The sequence below is a fragment of the Pelophylax lessonae genome (genome assembly GCF_965119305.1).
Source record: "Pelophylax lessonae genome assembly, chromosome: 1".
NCBI classification, from domain to species: domain Eukaryota; kingdom Metazoa; phylum Chordata; class Amphibia; order Anura; family Ranidae; genus Pelophylax; species Pelophylax lessonae.
In genome coordinates, this window is record NC_138768.1 from 253,846,894 (window position 1) to 253,867,869 (window position 20,976).

At 47.8% G+C, this 20,976-nt stretch overlaps 1 protein-coding gene across 7 annotated transcripts in view; it reads left to right on the forward strand.

Annotated features, from left to right (window-relative positions):
- The window catches only part of LOC309562087 (E1A-binding protein p400-like), a 512,144-nt gene that overhangs the window by 134,975 nt on the left and 356,193 nt on the right, over nt 1–20,976 (forward strand). For all 7 annotated transcript variants that reach the window (XM_082266206.1, XM_082266208.1, XM_082266207.1 and 4 more), the window contains 2 exons: nt 15,573–15,628; nt 16,342–16,396. In XM_082266206.1, the coding sequence (XP_082122332.1) occupies nt 15,573–15,628; nt 16,342–16,396 (111 nt within the window). The remainder of the gene's footprint in view (nt 1–15,572; nt 15,629–16,341; nt 16,397–20,976) is intronic.

Sequence of the window (20,976 nt, forward strand, 5' to 3'; positions counted from 1 at the left end):
TCTAGTCCTGCTCCTGTGGAGGCAACATAACCCGAAGGTGCTGTATCACCGAGGACTACGTCTGTCAATGAGCTAAGAGAAAAGGATTTTACGGTAAGATTTTACAAAATCCATTTTTCTCTTTCTTTCATTGATGGACAGCTCCTGATCTTCTTAACCATCGGGTTATACTGCCCCCTACAGGAGTAGGACACTAGGCAGAGAAAAAGTCTGGCTATGTCTATGGGCAGTCCCAGGGGGTATACTCCCTCTCTCTGCTATAGGTACTCAGTTTTTATCAGCCTAGTAAGGAGTAAGGACCTAGTTCCTTGCTGGGATCTCTGGTCCTGGCAATTTTTTCTTCTTAGATAGATTTTCTTCTCCTGTTTTTTTTCCTGTAAGATCTACAATCAACTGCCAGACTGGATGATGGGCTGGATAATCTATATCCAGTGATCACTCCTGTCTGGCCAACGTGTGCGCGCAGACCCAAGCTCCGCGCTAGGTCGGTCGTGACATAGCCCCACTGGACAGGGGCTGGCCTGCAAGTTAAACGCCTCGTAAGGTTGCATACGACCGGGTCGCGGCCTTAGTCTCAGCGATCCTCCTGGCCAACAGCTCCCCTATTTCGAGGGAGAGGAGGTTCTGTCTGGAGTCTTTTTAAATCTTTTTTCTCTTACGTCCTCCGACAGTCGCCGCCCCTTCATAATCTTCACCAATGGGTAATTGACCTTTGCTCCGCAGGAGTAGCTAGGCAACAAGATTTGTTAATATCAAAGCTTTTAGCATATCACACCCTCAGTCAATACCTCCCTGCTTCCAGCATTCTCAACTCAGTTTTCAATTGCCTAGCTTAGGAGTAGCTGGCTGTTCCTTTCCTGTTCCTTCCTGTTTCAGTCTCAGCCTTCTATCCTCTTTTTGATTTTATTTCAAGTATTTTTCTTTTTCTTTTACTTGGCTGTTTTTTCTCAGCATTAGTTTAGTTTTCTTCGGATGAAGATGATCATGCGGTGCTGGGTCTCGGACTGGCCACCCTGGATCCCAGGGCTGAGAGCCAGGGGTTTCCCCAGCCTGCCATCGAGCGTTCAGCTCAGGTTTCCCTGGCATATTGAACGACCCATCCCTGTTTGCTGCAGGGATGCTGCCTGTGAGGTGGCTACCTCACCGGACGCCATTTGCGGTTTCGCACCGCAGTCCACTGCGTCCTGGCTGCGACACTCCCTTTCCTCAGTACAGCGGTTTGGTTGCTAGAGAAGGCTCCCCACGCCATCCGGAATGGTAAGTAAATTTCTATGTGGGGACCTGTCTGTTTGGGTGTCAGTCTGTGACTGTGTGACCCGCATGTCTGTGTAAGTGCTGAGCTCCCTGTCAGATTCCTGTGCTAGTATGCCTTTCTGTGGGCTGCAGGGGGGGGGGGCTCTCCCGCTCTGCTGTGTGAGATGTATGGGGCAGACTGGGCTCAGACATGCTGTACGGCGACCGCTGATGCGGCCCGCCATTTTTTTCGGCAAACTGTGGTGACCGGCCCTGTGTGGTGCAGCGCGGTGTTTTGGCGCCAAACGCCGCCATTTTGGCGGCGATCGCTCCTGCAAGCACATGTCGGCGCCATTTTCTTATTGCCTAGATTCCCTCAGCCGAGTGGCCATGTTTGTGAAGCCTTCATAGGCTATATAGGGCGGTCAGTCATTGCATCACTTCCTTTTTCACTGGAACAGCGATCGGTGGCAGCAGCTGTGTGCTCTCTCCAGGTTTTTACCTTCCTTATCCTGTATTTCCTTGCTCAGTGCTCCTTATCCCTGCGGGGGTCGGTACATACAGTAGTGTGCGGTGGGCTGCGCTCGCCGCGGTCTTAAAGGGGCAGTCCTTTATTTCAGTTGATACTGGGGCATGGATTCTCAGGATTGCAAGTTTCCTCCCACCCTGGTGGGGGGCCAAGGGGCTGCTGCGTCCCCCGAGGGGGCTGATCTGGCTGCTGTTGTAGCGAACTTGGCTTCTCAGGTGCAGATGCTAATGGCTGATCGATCCGCAAAACGGCCCAGGTTATCTATTTCCTCTGATTCAGAGGGCGATAGGGCTACTATGGCTGGAGTGCCCTTCTCAGGGTCTCGTTCATCTCTGGACCTTGTGGGGTCTGAGGGGGAGGCTGAGGTAGAAGGAGTTGATACTTCTCCCCCTGGCTCGCCTGAAGAGCTTGCACTCATGGATGAGTTGATTACTTCTATCAAGGAAACACTGCATCTGCAGGATGAACCGTGTCCTCCTGCTTTGATGTCCTCTTATGGAACGAAAAGGAAACGCAAATCAGCACAGGTTTTTCCCTGCCCTGCGGAATTTCAGCGCGCTGTTGATGAGCAATGGCGCAATTTGAAGAAGCCCTTTACTGTGCCAAGTAAGTTCAAGCTGCGTTATCCATTTACACCCGCCACTGATGAGCGTTGGTGTGTGCCGCCTCAGGTGGATCACGCGGTGGCAGTTTTGAATAAATCTACTGCGATTCCTGCTGAGGATTCCCCCGGTGTTCCCAGGACCCTACGGACAGGAGATTGGAGTCTCTGGCCCATCATGCTTATACGGTTGCTGGTTCTATGCTGAAGCCTATTTTTGCTTCCATTATGGCAGCCCAAGCTATTGCGGATTGGACGCAGGTGCTCAGGCGCACCCTGGTGGCTGACTCTGCTCCGCCGACAACATTGGCTATGGTGGATCAAATTCATCAGGGTGTCATGTATTTGTGCGATGCGGACTTGGATATAGTCCATTTGGCTGCACGCCTCTCCAGTGTAGCGGTGTTGAACCGTCGCCTGATATGGCTGAAATGTTGGTCGGTTGACCAATCCTCTCGCAAGACTCTAGCTAATCTTCCCTACGCGGGATCTCGCCTTTTTGGCGAGTCTTTGGATACTCTGATAAAGGGAATTTCCGGGGGTAAGAGCACTCTCTTACCCCACACTCACAAGAATAAGTTTGTTCACGGTAAGGCGTTTAGGCCCTCTCGGGGGTCCTTTCGTGCCTTTCGGTCGCAATACAAGGGCAAGCCCTTCAAGGGCCAAGGCTCCCAGAAGAAGCCGTGGGCAGGTAAGCAGAAGTCCGGCCAGTCCGGGTCCGCTGCCCATGCCAATTCGGCCTGAAGGGGCGCCCTCACCCGGTTCTGGGGTGGGGGGACGTTTGCTCGGTTTTCTTCAACCCTGGCTGGCCCGCATTCGGGACAGGTGGGTTCAGGAAATCGTTCGATCTGGATACAAGATCGAGTTTCTCTCTTGGCCGGCGAGCAGATTTTTTCCCTCAAATCTTCAGCTGTCTCCGGAGCGTTTGCAGGATCTGCACCTGGCGGTGCGGGACCTGCGGGCCCAGGGAGTGGTGGTTCCGGTGCCTCATTTGGACAAATTTCGGGGGTTCTACTCCAATCTGTTCACTGTGCCCAGAAAGGAGGGCAAGGTACGTCCGATTCTGGACTTGAAAGCTGTGAACCGATTTGTGCGGGTTCGCAAGTTCCGCATGGAATCCCTGCGCTCAGTGGTGGCTGCCCTGAGTCAGGGGGAATTCATGGCCTCCATCGATCTGAAGGATGCGTACCTTCACATCCCCATTTTCGAGGGTCACCAGAGGTACCTTCGATTTGCCATTGCGGAGGATCATTACCAATTCGTGGCGTTACCCTTTGGTCTCGCTTCGGCTCCGCGGGTTTTCACCAAGGTGCTTGCGCCGGTCCTGGCTTTATTGAGAGCCCAGGGCGTCTCTGTCTTGGGATATGTGGACGATATCTTGCTTCGGTCTGCGACCAGTCAGGGCCTGGTGAACGACCTGTCCACCACGATGCAGACTCTGCAGGAGTTTGGTTGGACGATAAATTTTCCAAAATCAACGTTGTGTCCGTCGGTTCGTCTTCCCTACCTGGGGATGATCCTGGACTCTGCTCAAGCGAAGGTCTTCCTGCCGGAAGACAAGCTCCGGACACTTCAGGACGAGGTCAGGTCCCTCAGGGACACTCAGTGCTCGTCCCTCCGGACATGTATGAGATGTCTAGGTCTAATGGTCTCGGCTTTCGAGGCGATTCCCTTCGCCCAGTTTCACACGCGGGGTCTTCAGGTGGAGATCCTGGCCAAGTGGGACGGGCGTCCGCAATCTCTGGATCGGCAGCTTTCGTTGAGCTGCCACACCCGAAGGGGTCTTTTGTGGTGGCTCCAGTCCCCGGCGGTGTCGGGGGGCAAGTCCTTTCGTCCTTTGTCGTGGACGGTGATCACCACGGATGCCAGCCTGTCGGGCTGGGGTGGTGTTCTGGGCGTTCTGTCCGCCCAGGGAACTTGGTCGGAGGAGGAATCCTCCTTTCCGATCAACATTCTGGAATTGAGGGCGGTAAAACTTTGCCTTCTGCATTGGTCGAAACGGCTTCAGGGCCGTCCGGTTCGGGTTCAGACGGACAATGCCACAGCGGTGGCCTACATCAACCATCAATTGGGCACCAGGAGTGGAAGTAAACGGCATTCTGTCGTGGGCCGAGACGCACGTCCCAGCGATAACGGCTGTGCACATTCCGGGGGTGGAGAACTGGCAGGCGGACTATCTGAGTCGCCAGACCCTGGACTAGGGGGAGTGGTCCCTTCACCCGGATGTCTTCCAGAAGTTGTGCGCGAAGTGGCGTTTTCCGGATGTGGACCTGTTCGCGTCTCGTCTGAACAACAAGGTGGAGAGGTTCGTGGCAAGGACGCGCGATCCTCAGGCAGACGCCTCGGACGCGTTAGTGGCGCCCTGGCATCAGTAACGTCTGATGTATGCCTTTCCACCGATTCAGCTGCTGTCCAGGCTGCTTCGCAGATTGGCCTCGGAACCGCACGCGGTGATTCTGGTGGCACCGGACTGGCCTCGCCGGTCTTGGTACGCAGACCTCGTAAATCTGGCAGTCGACGCTCCGTGGCGCCTGCCGCTTCGGGAAGACCTTCTGTCTCAAGGGCTGATATTCCATCCTGCTTTACAGTTGCTGGCTTTAACGGCCTGGCTGTTGAAAGCCAGGTCCTGAAGGATAGGGGTCTCTCCCCTGAGGTCATTCCCACTTTGATCAAGGCTAGAAAAGCCTCTTCGGGAAACATTTACTACCGTACTTGGAAAGCGTACTTTGCCTGGTGTTAGTCCAGGGGGTATTCCCCTCGCTCATACTCGGTGTCGAGAGTGTTGGCTTTCCTCCAAACTGGAGTGGACCAGCGTTTGGCGCTGGCCACAATTAAGGGTCAGATTTCTGCGCTGGCCGTTCTTTTTCAACGCCCTGTGGCGTCTATTTCATTGGTTAGCACCTTTGTTCAGGGGGTGTGACATTTGGCCCCTCCTAGGAGGGAACCTTTGCCTCCATGGGACTTGAACTTGGTTCTGTCCGTGTTACAACAGGCTCCCTTTGAAAAGATCAGGGAGATCTCGTTGTCTCTGTTGTCCAAAAAGGTTGCCTTTTTGGTGGCGATCACTGCGGCTCGCAGGGTATCGGAGCTGGCGGCTTTGTCCTGCAGCTCTCCCTACCTGGTGATTCACAAGGATAAGGTGGTCTTGCGACCTAACCCATCTTTTCTTCCGAAAAGGATCTCGGAGTTTCACCTGAATGAGGACATTGTCTTGCCTTCGCTTTGCGCGAAGCCTAAGCATCCGAAGGAGGTGGCTTTGCATGCCTTGGATGTTGTTCGGGCGATCAGGGTTTACCTGTCATCGACTAAGTCCTTTCGCAAGTCTGATTCCCTATTCATTCTTCCAGAGGGACCTCGGAAGGGCATGGCGGCGTCGGCTGCTACCGTCGCCAAATGGATCAGACAGACGATTGTGCAAGCCTATGCTTTGAGGGGGAAGATTCCTCCTTTCCCTGTGAAGGCGCACTCTACCAGATCTCTGAGTACGTCTTGGGCCTTTCGTCATCAGGCTTCGGTGGCCCAGGTGTGTAAGGCGGCGACTTGGTCGTCCGTTCACACCTTCTCCAAATTTTACAAAGTGGATGTTCAGGCATCAGCAGATGCTTCCTTTGGCCGTAAAGTTCTTAGTGCGGCAGTGCCTTAGGGTCCCTTGTTTGGGCCCTTGGCTGTTGAGGTGTTTTTACCCCTGGGTTACTTGTTCTTCCTGGGTTGTTGCTCCTGTTGAGCATGTTGCCAGGTTGGTTCTCTTTCCCTTTCTCTGCTGTGGGTACTGCGTTGCTTTATGCGCGGCTGCGTTTTTTTTCCCACCCCTCATGTCTACACTGCTCTGGGACGTCCCATTGGTGAAGATTATGAAGGGGCGGCGACTGTCGGAGGACGTAAGAGAAAACAGAATTTTTGTAAAATCTTACCGTAAAATTCCTTTCTCTGAGTCCTCCGACAGTCGCCGCCCCCGCCCCTCTTTTGGGGTTAGTTTATGTACTCTACTGCTATGCTACCAAAACTGAGTTGAGAATGCTGGAAGCAGGGAGGTATTGACTGAGGGGACCGCCCCCTAGGGGTGTGATATGCTAAAAGCTTTGATATTTACAAATCTTGTTGCCTAGCTACTCCTGCGGAGCAAAGGTCAATTACCCATTTGTGACGATTATGAAGGGGCGGCGACTGTCGGAGGACTCAGAGAAAGGAATTTTACGGTAAGATTTTACAAAAATTCATTTTTTTTTGCTTTCTCCCTTTTTCTTCTACCCACTCTCTCCGCTAAAACACCGCCCTTCTCTCTTTTCCTTTTTATGTCCTCGAGCAAGAGTAGTACCTCTCTTTGGTCTTGAGGAAGACTACACTGCTCTCTGTAGCTTAAGGGCCCCTAGTTGAAAGTCTTTTTCACAAAACAAAGCGCATCGCCTCTCCAGACAAGGTTCTGTTAACCAGTTCTAGACCGGAAAGATTTACCCTCTTAATAACCAGGCCATTTTTTTGCAAATCGGCACTGCGTTACTTTAACGGAAAAGTGTGTCACTGTACCAAAATAAAATTGATGTCTTTTTTTTCCCCACAAATAGAGCTTTCTTTTGGTGGTATTTGATCACCTGTGCGATTTTTATTTTTTGCGCTATAAACAAAAAAAGAGCGAAAATTCTGAAAAAAATAAAAAATAAAATTTTTCACATTTTGCTATATAACATACCCTCCCCCAAAAAAATTTAAAAATCACAATTTTTCTTCCTTCTAGGCCAATTTGTATTCTACTGCATATTTTTGGTATCTAGGGGAAAGATTTATGTCCTTTTTATTTATTAATTAATTTATTTTATTTATTTATTTTTTTTTATTATTAATGGCGGCGAGCTGCGATTTTTAGTGGGACTGCGACATTGCGGCAGACAGATCGGACCCCTTACTGACATTTTTGACACTTTTGGGGGGACCAGTGACATTACTACAGTAAGCAGTGCAAAAAATATGCACTGTTACTGTAATAATGATAATGGCAGGGAAGGGGTTGACACAGTGGTGATCAAAGGGTTAAGTGTGAGCCTAGGGGAGTGTTTTCTAACTGTATGGGGGAGGGACTTGTGAAATGACCACAGAGACCTGTGATCCTATATAGAAGGACCACAGGCGCTCTGTGATCATTTCAGAGAAAAGAAGGTCAGCTGTGTTTACAATTGTTGACTGTCCTCTCTCAGTGGGGAGCGATCGCGGGTGCCTGCCGACCCCGTGCATTGGCATCTCCGCTGCCTAGTGGGGGTGCGAGTGCGCCGGCACGCGCGTGATCTACGTAGAGCTACGCCGCTTCGCGCAGGAGAGCCAGTCTGCCACAGTAAAACTGCGACGGGCGGTCGGGAAACGGTTAATTAATTATATACTGATAAGACAATGCTTAGGACCAATGTTACTGTTGAATGTTACAAATTTATAGAGAGAAACTCCTTCTGTTCACTTTTGGATATGAAACAGTCTATATTTTACTTGTTATTTCTATATAATAGGATTCAAGTGAAAGAAAATAGCAGTGGCCATGATAGTGGAGCCCTCTGGGCAGCGATTTTGGCGGTGGGAGCCGCTCCCCATCCCCTGGTACTGACTCCTGGAACTTTTTATTTCCTGATCGCGCATGTGGGGTGCAGATTATCCTGGTGGCTGCAGGTGCCTGTTTTCTGCCGGGTGGTGAGTCTGGTGGAGTCCTCTCCCTCTCTGCTGAAGATAGATTGGTGCTCTGTTACTGGCGCCCGGTTGGTGGTGCCGGAACAGTGGGGGTGTCCCATAGCAGTGTTTTTACACCTTTTTTTTGGGTGGTCCCCTATTGACTCATGGAGTCTTTGGAGCAAATGTCCCCACCTGTTCTCCTCTAAGAGGCTTCAGGGCCCTCCGGGTCCCAACCATCTATTGATGCACTGATGTCGGTCCTGGAGTCCTTTGTGTCCCGAGTGGAGGTGGCTTTTGGCCCCTGCCTCATCTGTCTCATCAGATCCTGAATCTGATTCGGCCGCCGTGGATGTGGGTCACTTTGCTCTTTTATGCTGTGACCTGGAGGGGGAGCAGCCTTCCCCCCCCCCTGCCTTTGCTTAGCTGGCAGACCAGTTGGTCCAGGGGCTGCAGTTTATCTGGGATGGCTCTTTGGATGCGTCTCCCCTAGTTGCTAGGCTCTCTGTTTCGGCAGTGGTCCTTCTGCGTATTTTTTGGCTCAAATGCTGGTCTGCAGACCAGACTTCTAAAAAGGCCTTCACTGATCTTCCTTTTTAAAGTGATCGCCTGTTTGGAGCTACACTGGATGACATCATTAAGGGTCTCACAGGGGGGAAGAGTACCTTTCTTCCACAGGCTAGTAAGGGCAAGGACCCTCGTCGTAAACGTGGGCCAACTTTCTTCGCTCATAAGAAGTTTTTTTGTCCCTCAGGTGCGACTGACAATGTATCAAAGGCTTTCAGGGCCAAAGTCATACGATCCAGCTACAAGATCGAGTTTCGTTCTTACCCTCCGGAAAGGTTCTTTCCTTCCAATTTTCTCCTGTCCCCAGACCGCTTACAGGGTCTTTTAGGGACGGTGCCGGACCTGTTACTTCAAGGGGTGACTTTCCTGGTTCCGACATCAGAACGTTTTAAGGGGTTTTACTCAAACCTGTTTACAGTTCCCAGGAAGGAAGGCAAGGTGCATCCACTTCTGGATCTCAAGGCGCTGAACTGCTTTCTTCGGGTGCAGAAATTCAGGATAGAGTCTATTCGCACGGTGGCGGCATCCCTGCTTCAGGGGGATTTTCTTGCCTCTGTCGACATCAAGAACGCTTACCTTCACATTGCAATATGTGCCGGTCACCAGCACTTCCTCCGCTTTACCCTGGGAGAGGAGCATTATCATTTTATGGTGTTACCCTTTGGTCTCGCCTCCGCTCCTTGGGTCTTCACAAAAGTGTTGGCCCCGGGGCTAGCATTGTTACGTCAGCTGGGGATTACGTTACTGGGCTAATTGGATGACCTTCTGCGAGCGGAATCTCCTACTGCTCTGATGGAAAACCTTTAGATCACCATACGAACTCTGAGGGAGTTTGGCTGGATTCTGAATTTTCAGAAGTCTGCTCTGGTTCTGTGCAGAAAGATGTACTATCTGGTTCTGACTCTGGACTCGGCCTTAGCTTCCTCTGGACAAACTCCAAAACTGCAGGCTGCAATTCATCTCCTGCTGTCCAGCAGATGGTCATCCCTCCGGACATGCATGCGGGTGCTGGGCCTGATGGTGTCTACCTTCGAGGCGGTTCCGTTTGCACAGTTCCATACGAGGTACCTGCAAAGGGAGATTCTTGGCAAATGGGACAAGAATCCGCAGTCTCTGGACAATCAGATCCAGCTGAGCCGGGGAACGAAAGGGTAACCAATGTGGTGGCTTCATTCTACGGCGTGTCGGCTGAGCAAATCCTTCCTCCCCTTGTATTGGACAGTCGTCACCACAGATGCCAGCCTGTGCGGCTGGGGAGGCCTCCTTGGCAAAAATTCTGCTCAGAGGGCCTGGACACTGGAAGAGTCCAGACTACCGATTAATGTCCTGGAACTCTGAGCGATTAGACTGTGCCTGGAACATAGGATGGATCATCTTCAGGGATCTCCAGTGCACATTTAATCAGACAACGCCACACCGTGGCTTGTGTCAATCACACGAAGGTGGGCACAAGAAGTGTTCTGGAGGCTCTGGAGGTAGCCGGCATTCTAAGGTGGGCAGGACAGTATGTTCCATCCCTCTCTGGCATGCACATTCCGGGGGTGGAAAACTGGCAAGCGGATTACCTCAGTCGGCAGGCATTGGACCAAGGGGAGTGGTCCCTTCATCCGGAGGTGTTTCATCAGTTGTGTCTCCGATTGGGAATCCCCAAGGTGGGTCTGTTAGTGTCTTGGCTCAGAAAGGTGCAGAGGTTTCTGGCTTGATTACTGGATCCTCTGGCGGACGGCACAGACATGTTGGTGGCCCCATTGGGTCTGTATCCTCTGATTTACGCTTTCCCTCTTCTGAAGCTTCTGCCAAGACTTCTTGGCAGGATCAAGGCAGAAGAGATTCCGGTCATCTTGGTGGCCCCGGACTGGCCTGGCCGGGCTTGCTATGCCAATCTGGTGCGTCTGGTCGCCGACGTGCCTTGGAAGCTTCATCTCAGGAAGGATCTGCTGTTCCAAGGGCCAATCTTTCATCCTGCTTTACAATCATTGGCTTTGATGGCTTGGCTGTTGAATACCAGGTGCTGAGTCGGTGATTCCAACGCTGTTAAAAGCTAGGAAATCTACTTCTAGGAAGATCTACCATCGTACGTGGAAGACTTACATCGTGTGGTGTGGATCTCTTGGAGTTCATCCTTGCTCCTTTTCGGTGGCTCAGATCTTGACCTTCCTTCAACCAAGGGATGAGCAGAAACTGGCCTTGAGTACTATCAAGGGCCAAGTGTCAGCCTTGGTGGTCTTCTTTTAACGGCCCTTGGCCACACCCACCTGGTGCATACTTTTCTTCAGGGAGTTCAGCACTTAGCTCTTCATTGCGGTCTCCGTTGCCACCCTGGGACCTCAATTTGGTGCTCTCAATGCTCCAGAAGCCTCCTTTTGAGAATCTTGATGGTGGCCTTTTTGGGTCTGCGCGCAGGGTGTTGGAAATGGCAGCGTTATCCTGTTGTTCACCTTACTTGGTGGTTTACAGAGATAAGGTGGTTCTTCGCCCCTGTCTGTCGTTCCTTTCAAAGGTTGTCTCTGATTTTCATTTGAATGAAGACATTGTGTTGCCTTCCCTGGCCAAAGGCCAAAACATCTGAAGGAAATTGCTTTGCATGCCTTGGATGTGGTCCAGGCAATTAGGATGTACCTGGCAGGTACGGAGTCTTTTTGGAAGTCAGACTCGCTATTTGTGCTCGCGGATGGGCCTCGGAAAGGTGTGTCACAAAGTTCTATAAAGTGGATGTGTTGGCACCTGCGGATGCTTCTTTTGGCCGCAAGGTTTTGCAGGCTGTTGTTTAGTGGACGTGGTCCTCTTTGAGGGCGTACTGTTTTTTTTCAGGTCGGCTCCAGTTGTTTTGGTTGAGCTCCTGTTTAGCTGGTTGGCTATAGTTTAGCCATGGGAATTTACTTGAGCTGCTCCCACCCCTCATGTTTAACACTGCTTTGGGACGTCAGTCAATGAACGAAAGAGAAAATTGGATTTTTGACTCACCCTAAAATCCATTTCTCTGATTTTCATTGACAGACACAGCACCCACCCCTCTGTGGAGTTGTAATTCTGACACTGCTTGTAACAAAACTGAGTACCTATAGCAGAGAGAGGTAGTATACCCCCCCCCCCCCCCGGGACTGCCCATAAGCGTAGTCAAACTTTTTTTCTGCCTAGTGTCTTACTACTGTAGGGGCAGTATAACCCAATGGTTAAGAAAATCAGGAGTTGTGTCTGTCAATGAACATCAGAGAAATGGATTTTTACGGTAAGTCAAAAATCCAATTTTATTCAGATTAATCATAAACACAAATCTGGCTGTTGGAAGTACTTTACTGAGAGAAATAAACTTCGCTTTGGGTAGTTGAACAATTTCCAAAAGTGCTCCAAATGTTTTCTGCAGAAAGGCAGTCTGAAGAGTAATGAACTGTCTCATATTGCTCCAGATTCATTTTGAGTTGTAAGAGCCTACCCTCTATCTAGTAAAATGTTTGTTGCCTTTCTATCCTGGCTTTTGTACTTTCTAAGTTACTGCCCCGAAACAAGCATGCAACAAGTGAAATCAAAATGTATAATATGCAAGCTTGTTCTGGATTCTGATGCAGAAAGCATTGATGCCATGTGATCTAACTTACAGCAAGGTAGCTAGCATTTATTGAAGGAAATCAGAAATTGCAGTCTCCATACATATGCCTTGCATGACAGAGTTTCTTTAAATTAAAATGTTTGCCATTTTTGGGACACTTTCTTTAGCGTAGGACAAAAAGGATAATTTGATTTGTTTTCTTAACTGAAATTAGCACCATTAAAAGGTTTTCCCAAAACTGTGGTGAAACTGTACACCAGCTAGACCTATAAGTCTGCAGGTTTATTTATACAGCATACTTGAGCCATCTCTGCTTTAATAAGAAGAGGCGAACTGTCATAATGGTATGTAGTTTTGTCTTAGCCTACTTCATATGGCCCACAAGCTTCAATTTGCAGCCACCGTAGAAATTGCATTTTCCCGCATGGCTCATTGCCTGCCTGCCCTCTTGTGTCTGTCCCTGTTTAATTATAGACACCCCTTTAGCAATATATCCAGACATACGTAAAGTTACCCTTAACGAATTGATAAAATGTCTTTTCCAAATCATTCTTCAGAACCATAACTAGAGAGATGGCTGCACCCCCTTCAGGAAACACAAGATCAGAGAGCTTGAAAGGCTCTTATTTTATTTTTTTTCCTCTCAGTCGATAATCTGGGGTCAGAGGCCCCCCTATTGACATCAAGATTCCCGGTCACTGGGATCTAGCAAGCCCTAGGCAGAGAGGCACAAGAAAGGGTATTTGGCAAGGGTCTTCTCCCATACCCTTCTTTTCGTATAACCCTTTTTTCAGGCTCAGATGCCTACCCTACAAGTGCTCCTACCTTTACTGTGTGTGAGCATGTTGGGCCTTCTGGGCCACTGTCCAGTGTCTCCCTGGTTCCTATATTGTACAGGCTAGGCTTTGGTGTAAGGTCCATATGGTGAGGATAGTACTACTATTTGACAGGTACTGTCTGGTTAAAGGGTACTTGAGGTATGGGATAGGTAGCATGTTTGCATCAGTGGCTTTTCTCCTTAGCTGAAAGATTCTCTTCTCCCCCCAATCCTGTTTTTTCTTTGCTCTCTGGGGTGGGGTATAGAGAGCTATTGGCTGTGTCCCCTTACTGTCTGGTAGGCCAGATCTCAGGGTAGAGATGCCAGGGGAGACCAAAAAAAGATCTGTGTCAACCATGTCTGAACAAAATTGTGGTGGCAGATACTTCCTCATTGTTTAAAGATTGGATGGGCACCTTAATTCATGAAATCTGTACATCCAAGATCTTCTACTCAGTTTTAGATTACTCTAAACAACCTCTTCAGGTTCCACGGTTGATCACATTGGTACAAGCATCAACCAAGTCTCCACTCCAAAAACCTCCAAGCAAAGCAAAGATTGAGATGGTCTCAGACAATCTGTCAGAACTGGAGGAAGGGGAAGGACTTTCACCTGAATTGTCAGTATCAGATGACAGGAAAAACTTAAGCAAAAGATAAATAGCTGTACTTATGTTGTTTGGGGATGTTTCCGATTACTATTTCTGATTCACAGGGTTCCTCACATGGCTAATAGCCGGGACTCAGGGTACCCTTCATTCCCCTAGGATTGCTACTTGCACTGGTTGGACTTCTTCATATTTAAACATTTTTTTGCTGGCCTTATGGAAATGTTGCTTATTTTGCACTTTTGCATAATTTATTACTTGTACACGTCCTTTATGTCCTCTTCTTGTACGATTTTCACCTTTTGTGAGATGTTACTGCTGTTCTATCCTGAAGTGCTTTGTTGAATACTTTATATAAATAAAGAATTTGCAAAAAAAAAGGAAAAGAGAAAAGCTGTACTTGCAAATATGTGTTTCCAGTTGAGAAAGCTGAAGAATTACTTAAAGTGATTCATTCCACAGAACAAATCCAAGAACAGTCTATGACAAGTTGTGGAAGATTATCCATACAGGGATTTATAGGAAACCAAATATTGCTCTTTACCGGTGCACTAGTTGGTGAAGAACATTATCCAAAGAGAATAAAAAGACCTGAAGAATAGATTCGTTTTTCTGGAACTCTCAGGAGGAGGATTCCAGGTCAAGTTCCCTAAACTTGAAATCTCTGTTGCTAAGGTGTCTAAAAAAATAAATGTGACCTCTCTCTTTAGGGTTAACTGAAAAATCTATTGGACAGGAAGTTGGCTTCAATTGAAAAAAAGCATGGGAGAGTCCTCATCAGCACTCAAGTCATTTGTGGCTAATGCCTGCTTAGCTAGGTACCTGGATTTTTGGATTGAACAGTTACAAACTCACCTTTCTTTAAACTTAGCAGGAGAAGATGTGATTTAGTCTGTCCAGCTAATCTCCAAAGCAGTAGCAATTATAGTAAATGCCTGTCACAACACCATCTCCTGCACACACATCCGCAGGAGTTGCAACTAGCAGCGTGAATTGGGGATTAATAAAACTAAAGTTCTGTCTGACAAAATCACTATTACTTTGTTCCAAAGCAGTTACTAGGGCCACATACTACAAGATGTGGAAGAAATAAGGGTCCAGGGCCAACAGTTACACCTCGAACCACAGAGAAGTTGGCACAGTACTTTATTTCCTGCAAGGAAGGGTGGACAAGGGTCTAACCTCCAGTATTCTTGAGGTACACATAGCGGTACTCTCAGTATCCCTGGACAGGAACCTTACCAATAAACTTCTAATAAGCCAATTCTTTTCTCAGACTTGGACCTCCTAAAGGGCTTATGTTAGCTCATTGGGACCTTCAGACACTACTGGATGAGAAGACCAGATTTCCCCTCACATTCATTTCCGATGCACATATCAACATTCCTGGTCACTAATACTTCAACCCACAGAGTTGGAAACATCCAAGCCATTTCAGTATAGGAGCCCTTCTTGAATTTACTTCAGCATCGGACAGATCGAGCCTTTCTGCCCAAAGTGGTAACAAGCTTCCTTAAAACATGCTCTGTGTTTTAGAGAATCTAATGCTTTCTTTATTCTCTTTCATGGACCTAAGAAAGTAAGAATAGCAGCCAAAGAATCAATCAGGAGGAAGGTTTTTCAAGCTGTGGTCCCACCCTAAGCAGCATCTTGCTAGTCTCTAGTGAACCATCCTGAGGATGATTTGGGAAAATCTGAGTTATTGCTTAATAACTGCTTTTCCATGAATCCCCCCAGGAAGATGAGTTCCCTCCCTATCTTTTTCCTGCTTATGTTATTTAGGATTGTCAGTCATCTTGCCACTTGCTAAAGATAATGACCGCTGGGAGCCTTTTAAACTGTCTAATATTGTGTTTCCTATAGGAGCAGATCTATTTCTAATGAACCATCCTGGAGGAGGGAATAGCTAAAGTTCTGTGAATGCAATACAAACTTTCTTTGGTTTGATCTAAATCTCTAAAAAGTTTATGCAACCATTGCATATTTAGTATATGTATAATATGTTCATAAATGTCAATTTGCAGGACCACTTAAGGCAATTGAGGAGGCATGTGTGAAACATAAGCATGGAGATATTAAAGTAAGTATGTAAAACATGCAGTCTTTATCCTTAGTTATGTACTTATGTGTGCTATGTCCCTTAGAAACAACCTGTAGTAGCAGTTGAAAGCTGAAATTTACATGGATACTGTGAATAACTTGGAACACTGTTAGCAACCATGTTAATTTCTTAAAAGGCAAAAAAAAAAAACATAACTGTATAGTATGGTATATTTTCAGTGAATGCAAATTTGTGGATTTATTATTGCACTTTCTAATTTAAACTAAATTTTTGTATGGTACTTCCACGTTTTCACAGGCTTTTTCTTTTTTGGACTTGTTATTGCTTTAAATATAGAAATCTGAAGAGTAGCCAAAATAGCTCCAATATATGTATAACATCTGTTATACATAACATTGTATATTGAGCTGTTTTGTGGGAATTTGACTTTAAGGGATTTTTCATAGACTCACAGAAATGATTGTGTCTCTCCTAACATCTCTTAAAATATAATATATCAGCCATAGAAGGAGTACATTGTTTTCGAAGGCTGGTAATGTACAACCACTGTGTACTAATGCAAAGCAGGAAGCAGGCGTTGGTTTATGTAATGAGAAAAACCACACATTACATTTAATATTCATCATACTAATAAGCAGGTGTATATATTGCAAGAATAAAGAATTGTTTTAGGTGTAAAAAAACAGGTTTTTCATGAACTCAAATAACTAAGTGTTTCTGTCTCCTGTCAGGCATCACCAAGTTGGAGAAAGAGAAAAGCAAGTTCCTCTTGGAGTGATGGTGAAGGTTTGCTAGTTTTAATAATGTTCTTCCCCAAAACAATGTTCTGGCATAATATCTAAAGTACAAAATTGATTCTAATGTAAAAAGTATAAGCATAATTTAAAATTATAATGCAAGCAATGCAGTAAAAGTAGCACTTTTTTTCTGTGTTAAACTGCGATTTTGCTAGCTTGCTTTTATATCTGTATCCTGTTTCTTAGAGTCAGCATCTGAAATTTTTTGTGTCCTATTGCATTCTAGACTGGCCATACAGTAGTTGTTGATATGTCAGTCAATGAGTGAAGATGAGAATTCTGTTTGTCAAGTTGTGGCTTGTAATAAACAGAGCTGCAACATACCTACATAAACATGTACTTCCCGTTCCCCAATTGTAAAAAGAAGAATGTGAGCCTATTGAAGAGGCAGCAAGTTGACTAATCTGTTTGAAATAATAAGCATTTCTCTTTTGTTCATTGACGGACACAGCTCCTGATCTTCATAACCATTGGATTATACTGCACCCTTCCGGAGTAGGACACTAGGCAGAAAAAGAAAATGGCTATGCCTATGGGCAGTCCCAGGGAGTATACTCCCTCTCTCTGCTATAGGTACTTCGTTCAGTTGCAAGCAGTGTCAGAAGAATTACAAATCCACAGAGGGGTGGGTGCTGTGTCCATCAATGAACATCAGAAAAATTTAAGATGATTTAAGTCAAAAATACCATTTCTCTTTCGTTCATCGACAGACACAGCGCTCCATAAATCATAACTAGTGCGTTATATTGCCTCCTCCAGGAGTAGGACTAGGCAGAACAAAAAACACTTGGCTACGCCCATAGCCGTCCTCAGCTGGTAAATAACCCCCCTCTCTGCTCTAGGTAATCAGTTTTAATCTGTCTATTCAGGAGTTTTCTTCTTCCTTACATTTTTTTTGTTTTCTCTTGGGAAATATACAATCAACTGCCGGGCTGGGCAACAGGCTGGATAATCTAGATCCAGTGGTCCCCCCAGCCAGCGAGCACGTGCAGACCGCAGCTACGCGCTATGTCAGCCGCGACATAGCCTCACGGACAGAGTTAAACGTCTCGAAGGGTTGCATAGGACTAGGCTTGGGTCTGAGCCGCAGCGGTCCCTTGGCCGACAGCTCCCCTACTTCGGTGGTGAGGAGTTCTGTCTGGAGCGTTACCCGCACTATGGAAGGGTAAGTACAGTCGTCCCCCCTCTCCCCTTTTAATGGTTTTCTTTGGGGTGGACGCGGGTAACCTCCAGGGACAGTCGGACCTACCTACAGGTTCCCTCCTCCCATCCTTAAATCCCTCACTGAGCTGGGCTTCCCCCACTCCCATTCCCACCTGTCTTGACCTAGAATCTGGTGGATGTCCCAGGGCAGAGAATGCAGCAGAGACCCCAGGGGTCCCCCCCCGCTATCCCCACTCTGTAAGGGTCCTGGGATAGTGTGTGTCCCGCCCTGATAGTCTGGAGGGGTCCCAGTGTAGGAGACCCCTAGGTGCATGCCCTGCTGTTTGCAGTGTGGGTATAGTGCAGGGGGTCCCAGTGCAGAGACCGGTGCAGAGTGCACAGCAGAGTCTCCCATAAACGTGTGTCCTACCTTCAGGGAAAGTCCCCTTGCAGAAGGTGCAGCATTGCAGAGGGTACAGGAAAGATCCTTGCAGCATGCTTCGGTTTTTGTAGCTGATGGCCATGTTTGTCTAGTCGAATAATTTGACAGGGGCCATTTTCCCTTAGTCTGGCTGGTCTCCGGTTGGCAGCCATGTTTGTGTAGCCAGATAATGTCATGGGGGCCATTTTGCCTTCATCTGGGAGATGCTGGAGGCAACTGAAGCCTCGTGGGAATGCCAAAGCCCCTCCCCTTTCTCCTTAGTTTCCTCTTCCTGTGCCCGGGACATATGAACAGGGATAGTGTCCATGATGATGCTGGGTTAGAATTCTCGGCACTCCTCCGGTCGGTAGGGTGAGTCTTTGGGGGTCCCTTATCTCGCTCTCTGCTGATAGGTACCCTGGTACTTGAGGGGATCATTTTTTTACTGCAAGGTGTTCCTTTCCTTTATAGATCCTCAGGGTCACATCTCCCCCACTGACCCCCTCATGGAGGTGGCAGGTCCCTCGGAACCCCAGCTTCCCATGGTTGCACTGACGGCGGTCTTGCAGTCCTTAGTGTCCCGAGTGAAAGTGGCATGTGGGCAAAGGCCCGGGAGAAAGCGTCCCCCGCCTTCCCCTGCTCTGGCTGTCTCTTCTGACCGATAGTGAGGATGATTCCTCCATGTTGGCAGCAGAGAATGAAAAAGCACTAGTAGACGCACTTATCACTGCAGTGCAAGAGACTTTAAAAATAGAAGATGTAGCCACGGACGTTGCTGTGTTTTTTGGTACGCTACGCACAAGTCGCATCGTACTCCAATGGTGTTTCCTTATGTGCCTTATTTTGACAGGTTTTCCTGTAAGGAATGAGAAGAACCAAAATGACCATTTGTGGTCCCCAAACGTTTTGCTGTATGTTACCCTTTTGAGGAGTCACTTTTAAAAAAGTGGGCTAGTCCACCAGTAGTTGACCCTTCTGTTTCCAGGTTGAATAAATCAACCATGATCCCAGTAGAGGAATCCCTGTTTTTTAAGTACTCGGCTGACAGGAAAGCGAAAGCTGTGGCAAGCAGCATGTTTACTTTGGCTAGTTCGACATTGCGGCCAGTCTTTGCCTCAGCCCTGGTGTCTCAGACCCTAACTGAATGGGACAAGCTTTTGCACCAGGGCCTGGGGGGTGAGCAGGTTTCCGCTGCTTATGTTGATTTAACGGAGTTGGTCCATGGGCTACAGTTTATTTGTGATGCAGCTTTGGATACACAGTATTTCACATAAGTGATTACACCCATCACATTTATGTAAATATTTTATTATATCTTTTCATGTGACAACATTGAAGAAATGACACTTTGCTACAATGTAAAGTTGTGCGTGTACAGCTTGTATAACAGTGTAAATTTGTTGTCCCCTCAGCAAATTTACATGGTTATACAAGCTGTACACTCACTATTTTACTTTGTAGCAAAGTGTAATTTCTTCAGTGTTGTCACATTAAAAGATATATGAAAATATTTACAAACTTTTGTGAGATACTGTAGCTACGGTGCTTTCCAAACTTTTTGTTTCAGCTGTAGTTTTTAAGCGTGTGGTGTGGCTTAAGAATTGGTCCGCAGACCAAGCCTCTAAGAAAGCTCTCATTGATCTGCCTTTTCAAGGCGATCGCCTGTTTGGGGCCGCCCTGGATGACACTATTAAGGGTATCACGGGGGGGGGGGGGGGGGGCGGGGGAAAGAGTACCTTCCTGCCATAGTCTAGTGAAGGAAAGGAGCCTCGTCGTAGATGGGGGCCCTCCTTCTCAGCACATAGAAAATTATTTTGTGCTTCTGGGACAGAGAATAAGGGAAATAGATCTTTCAAATCTTCCCTGGGAGGTTCAAAGCATCCTTGGCTTGGTAAGCCTAGAGCTATTTCCTCTGGACTCACAGACAAGACCCCTTCAGCATGAAGATCTACACTCACCCATTATTGGGGTGGGGGGACATCCTCCCTGGTTTCCAGCCCCCTGGACTTCTTTGGTAAACGTCAAGGGGATCTGCGAAATGTTTCTTTTGGGGGTACCCAGAAAGGGGGACAAATCTTGTCCTCTTCAGGTTTTTTTAGGTCTCAAATCTCCTTGTGCGGATTTAATTCCTGCAAAGGTTCAGGTGATGTCTGAACTAGCTAAGGTCCCCCCTATCCCTGTCCAGAGAATTAATTTACTTAGGTCTGATTCTATTTCTGACCAGGGTGTTCCTTCCTCTGCACAAACTTTAGGGACCACAGGCCATGATTCACGGGCTGCTGTCACACAGATAGTTCTCTCTAATATTTTGCATACAGGTCCTGAGTCTGGTGGTATCCAACTTCAAGACAGTTCTGGTTGCACAGTCTTACATGCAGCTCCTTAAGCAGGTTCAGCTCCACAGAAGGATACCGAAGTTCGTGACGCGGTCATGGGGTCCTTTGATAGATGCAGCAGACGTCCAAGGCCTGGAGTTACCCTGGATGACATCATTAAAGGTCTCACAGGGGGAAGAGTACTTTTCTTCCGCAGGCTTTCAAGAGCAAGGAACCTCGGCTCATAAGAAGTTTTTTCGACTGACAAGGGCTTGAAGCCTTTTAGGGCCTCCTCTGGTGGTTCCAAAAGAACCTAGTCTGGCAAGCTGAGAGCAGGCTTCTCCAGATTGGGGGGAACGTCTTTGCTGGTTTCTTTACCTGTAGGCTTCCCTGGTACAAGATAAGTGGGTCCACAAAGTCATTTGGTCCGGCTGCAAAATCGAGTTTCGCTCCTGTCCCCTGGCAAGGTTCTTTCCTTCCAACGCGCCTGTCCCCGGACTGCTTACAGGGTCTGTTTGTACAAGACCTGTTGCTTCAGGGGGTGATTGTTCTGGTTCCAACTTAGGAACGTTTTAAGGGTTTTTACTCAAGCCTGTTTACAGTTCCCAGGAAGGAAGGCAGGGTGCTTCCAATCCTGGATCTTAAGGTGCTTAACTGCTTTGTGCGGGTGCAGAAGTTCAGGATGTAGTC